The following is a 5,384-nucleotide window of genomic DNA, read 5'->3' on the forward strand; positions in this document are numbered from 1 at the left end:
GTTTACCGATTAATCAAAATATTTTCACTTTTACTCGATATGTTTTATCGTTACTTGAGATGTTACAGTTATTTGAAGTATTCTCACTGTTACTAGATATGTTTTACCGTTACTTGAGACATGATCACTGTTACTGAAATAAAATTACAAGATTTGATAAGGAATGATATGCCCTTTATTATTTTGAAAATGCTTTTGTACGAGTATTTACTATTTACAAGAAAGAGTATAAATGGGAGGAGACTTTGAAGGATCCCGTAGCTAACGGCGGGTTCGTTAGACCTGGTGCACCTTGTATTTACAGATTACCGATTACCGATTACAGTTATAGCCCTCGCTAGTGGGAAGGTAGAACTAGCATACAGTTACAGTTTTTCCTCGAGTAGGGACCTACTGTTATACTTGACTCCTTTTATGAAGGGGTCCACACAGTGATACAGATTACATGATCCTTTTCTGAAATCTCCCAAAATATAAAAGATTTACTATGACACAGTATTTACCNCAGGAGGATAAATCTGTCAAATCTAATATGGAGAAGAAGCTCGCTGAACCAACCACAAAATCGATTCCCTCCTCTCCTTCCGGTGCAAGTATTGGAAACACTGATCTGGGAGATGCTGCATTGGGTCCTTCCTCTGAAGTTGATGCCCAGTCATCTGAGCCAATCCATCAAAAAATTTGCACAGAAAATGACCAAACCACTTGTTCGATATTTGGTTTTGATTCATCAGATGAAGCTTCTGCCAGAAACACGAAGGCAGAGAAACAGAATGTGGTGGTTTCAGATACTACCTCCATTGATGCCAATGGGAAAAGTTTATCGGCAGATACCACAGATAGTTGTTTCCTAGAACCTGCTGCACAAAGTGAAGTAGAAGAAATAGACAAGACAAAAGTTTCAGTGTGTGTATCTGCAACTTGTGCGAGTGCAAAGCCTGCCATAAATTTCTTCTCAGACACTACAAGTGGACCTGATCCGCAGAATGGGCTACATGTTGCGGCTTTAAAGCAAACTTCTGATGTTAAACATCTTGGTGACTTAAATATTTCTGTGGAGGAGGGAAATTTGGATGCCTCTCCAATTGGTGATAATCATGGTGCTGAAGTTTCTTCTTCTAAACCTGCAATTGACTCCTCAGGTGAAACTTCTTTAAAGCAAACTTTTGATGTTAAACGTCTTGGTAACTCAAATTTTTCTGTGGAGGAGGGAAATTTGGATGCCTCTCAAATGTGTGATGGAGTTGATGTTAATAATGGTACTGAAGTTTCTTCTTCTACACCTGCAATTGACTCCTCGGTTGAAGCTTCTTTAAAGCAAACTTCTGATGTTGAATGGTTTGGTGGCTCAAATGTTTCTGTGGAGGGGGGAAATTTGGATGCCTCTCCAATTGGTGGAGTTAATAATGGTGCTGAGGTTTCTTCTTCTAGACCTGCAATTGACTCCTCGGTTGAAATTTCTTTGAATGCTGCTCTTGTAAATAACACCGACTGTCAACTTGATCTCTCTCCTGGATCTCAAGCATGTGGCTCCAGCTTGAACTCTTCCGATGCCAGTGCTGAAGCAAAAGCTTCTTTTAATGAGAAGATTGTTCACTCTGAGCCCAGTCAGGCGGAAAGTCATGAAGTAACTGTAGTGAGCAGTTGCAGCGCAACTGTTTATTCTTCTGCTTATGTTTCTTCTGCACAACGTGCTGCTGAAGAAACTGGGCATGCTGCTGAAGAAACTGCAGTGGGCAGTCAGGCCGAAAGTCAAGAAGTAACTGTGTTGGGCAGTTGCAGTGGAACTATTCATTCTTCTGATGATGTTTCTGCGCAGCATGCTCGTGAAGAAAAGATTCAGACTGAGGTCTAGGTCTATTGATGCTAATCATACTAACAATGCTACTTAAACATTACCTTAGTCAACGGTAAGCTTTGATGTAGGATTTCATACAATGTCCCATGAGGTTGTTTCTCTAGCTGAACTACCTTTTTGTGTAATCAAGGTCATTTGATGTCCCTAAAGCTGTTTGGGTTTTGTCTATCAAACCAATTTTGATTCTCCAGAGTGTCATGTGGTAAAGGAAAAATCAAAGGGAAAGGTTACTCAGCCAGGCTACAGAAAAAAGTAGTCCAGATCTTGTGCAATTTCTATGCGGTCATCCAGGTTGAAGGTGTTTGAAGGTTATAACAGGTTTCAATTGGATGCTCACAAACTAATGTCCTAAACCAGTTGAGAAAGTTGGACAGTAGAGACCCCTAGGGAGCTGGTGTAATGGAAATTGTTTGGCTATACAATTGCCAGCCTATTAGAAATATCATTGTCAAATGAGTGAGTGAATTGTATCTCATGGGTGGGGCAACAAATTTTGTGACTGTACTCCATTGATGAAAGACTCGCGAAGATTTTGATTGTACATATGTAGTTCTGTGTAGATCTTATATTCTGTTCCCAAGGTCCTCAGAGATCCTTGTAATTCATCACTTGAAATGATAATAGCACCAAAGTATCCAAGTTTCAGGTTAACTTCTTCACTATGTGATCCCTCGTATTTTGCTTGTTAGGACTGTGCGCCCCTCTTGCTAGCAACACAGATTCTTTCTATGTACATATTATTTTACATATTGGACGGTTTTCTTAGTTCCTGTTGCTACCCGAAAGTTTAGCTTATTGCTGCAGATATGACAAGTTGTTCGCTAATCTTTACATATTGATGGAATGGTTAGACACATTTGTGATCGAAAATTTCTTTGTTTATCTATATCTATAATTGATGTACTAGACTTAAGGTAGAATCTTTTGAGGGTGGAATACTTGGATTATCTTATCCAGTTGGTGTGAGTTCAGGAAGAAAAAAAAATGAAGGGGAATTTATGTTTATAATGTTGTCACAACAACTGACAAAATAATTGTAAGATGGAATCTGATCCAAATTCTTGTTTTGTAAAATGGATGAACTTTGACATATTTTATGCACGCCTACACATATTCCTTGCTATATTCTTTATCGGAAACTCAGAGGTTGGCAACACAGGACGTGCAGGCTTGTCTATTTTGTTCTCTTAGTACTTTCCTATAAATGACCATTTGTTGTTAGTTCTCTATAAGAATCAATCTGTAAATTCAATATCTATCATGGCATTCAAGCGATTTGTTCAAAGGAAGTGTTTTGCGATGCGGGGAGTTGGGATGGATTCATACACAGGTTTAATACCTTATCTTCACGGTGTAGTTAAGAGAAGGAAGTTTCTCCAAGGATTTCAAAGGCTCGAGAGACGGAAAAGTCTCTGTCCGTCTGATGAAGAAGGGAGGCATAAGTTGATTCTTCCGAAGAACAGGAAACCAAGTGGTTGTGGGTTATGGAGATGGTAGTAATTCTCTTGAAAACAAGAAAGACTACCTATGAAATTATGCATCCTTGTGTTATAATGCTACTTGGAATTTCTCAAATAACGGTCATTTCTATGTGCAAATTGGTAATGTTCAAATGGTAGAAAAATTCCAGTTTATATACTGACCAAGATGATTAGAATGGTTCTATCATCTATGTCAAAATAAATTAATTGGATATTTTTAGTATTCAGTATAGAGCACGAATCGATGTTTTACTTGTCCTCTCATATCTTTATGGATGTACGATATTAGCATTTTCTTCTACTCTAGGGTCACTTTTGCAAAGTTCCGTTGGCACAATAATATGACCTGCTCTGAGTCTGACTATAGCTCATGAAGAAGTAAAGTTGGCAAATATCACAAAATCATAAATAATGAAATTGATCTAACCTACAATTTGAAGGACTCCAAACTAATACCTAGACTCGGCTGGATTATCATAGAAGGGTGACAGTAATTTGCTAGAAAGGAAGCAGCAATATCAGAAGTAAAATTAGATGAATTCTTTATCTTAAATAATATAGGAAATAGCAGTACCTAGGATGGCAATGGGGGAGGTGCAGGTACGGGGCGAAGCGGGACGGGTTTCAGCATTTGCGGAAATAAGGGGGTGGGGGGTCGGGGGGGACGTGGGGCAAGATGTCGCCCTGTGATTTTACAATCAATAGATTGTGCGCGGAGCCTGAATGCAAATGTTTGGAGGCTAATTTAAAACTTTTCAATTATTATCATAGTAAGTAGTAACATGCTAACATGACTGTATAGACTTTTGTAGTTAGTCATTCTAATTTGGTTGAACTCTTTAACTTATATAGTTATATTTGTAACCGGAAGTAGTCATACCTCTTTTCTTAATTTTAACTGGAAGTAGACATTTAACGTATACGTCTTGATTTTTAAATGTAGACATCGTAGTTGGCGGAAACTTTGCTACTCGACCTCCGTTAATGCTACAATAAAATTTATGAATGTAGTAGTAATATTATTTGCTGCCAAAGGAAATTGCCATGAAGCTGTGATCAGTTGATCATTGATTAATCAATATTTATAATAAAAGTGACATAAAATTTCTCTAAAAAGAAGAATGTAATGCATCGGAATATGGTATCTTGTAATACCCTACATTTGTAAAAAAACAAGGGTGTATTGGCCATTATAATAATATTAATAATAAGTATAAGAAACTAACTATGAAAAAAAAATGACACAAAACGAAACAAATTATGGATTAGGATGGTAATTATGGAAGCTACATATGACTTCCATGTCTTGCTATGGAAACCGAAGAGACCCAATTTGAATAGGAATCAAATGCCTAGGTTTTTTTCTTTTTACATGTATAAATAGTAGTGTATTGGGTGATACCCTTTTTGCTTGAGCCCGACCGGGTTGGGTCCGGTCCGGGACAAGTCGGGGCCATCGAACCCGACCTGGATGCAAGGTAGAACGACGGCCACGTCAACAACCGAGGTCGAGTCATTTCGAGACCGTTGCAGAGCTCGATATGAGTCACCACCGGATGGAGAAACACACAAGGTCGGAAGCCGGACTCGTAACGAATAACCAAGCGTCGCCGGATATCTCGCCCAAACGTGATTTTCTCAACCACTTCAGGCCATTAAGGCGTAATTACAGGGATCCACGATGTAATTAATTTACCTACCTTATTTTTACCCCTAATCAGAATGTATAAAAGGGGAGAAGACCCCATAAAGAGGGGAGGGGAAACCATTACACTACGGTACCATCTCTCTCAATTCTTGTACGCTATCAAGCACAATTGTTCTAAGCAATATTATATTCTGCGATTATTTACTTTAGCAGCAATTGTTGAGTCTTTATCTTCTATTTTCCTCAATCCAAACCTTTTGTATCTTTTAGTTCACGGATCCTTAAAACCCCATATAAATTCAATTGTTATCCGGATTCCAGGGTAAACAGTTTGGCGCCCACCGTGGGGCTAAGGATATTGTGAGCTCTTTGATACTCTTTCTTGACGCATCACAGT

At 38.6% G+C, this 5,384-nt stretch overlaps 1 protein-coding gene across 1 annotated transcript; it reads left to right on the forward strand.

Moving 5' to 3' along the window:
• The first annotated feature begins 487 nt into the window (after positions 1–487).
• On the forward strand, positions 488–1,855 carry LOC109222416 (dentin sialophosphoprotein-like). Its single transcript, XM_019386778.1, has one exon. The coding sequence runs from the start codon at positions 488–490 to the stop codon at positions 1,853–1,855; it is 1,368 nt and encodes a 455-aa protein (XP_019242323.1).
• The last annotated feature ends 3,529 nt before the right edge of the window (positions 1,856–5,384 follow it).

The sequence above is a fragment of the Nicotiana attenuata genome, unplaced genomic scaffold (genome assembly GCF_001879085.1).
Source record: "Nicotiana attenuata strain UT unplaced genomic scaffold, NIATTr2, whole genome shotgun sequence".
In the NCBI taxonomy this organism is placed as follows: Eukaryota; Viridiplantae; Streptophyta; class Magnoliopsida; order Solanales; family Solanaceae; genus Nicotiana; species Nicotiana attenuata.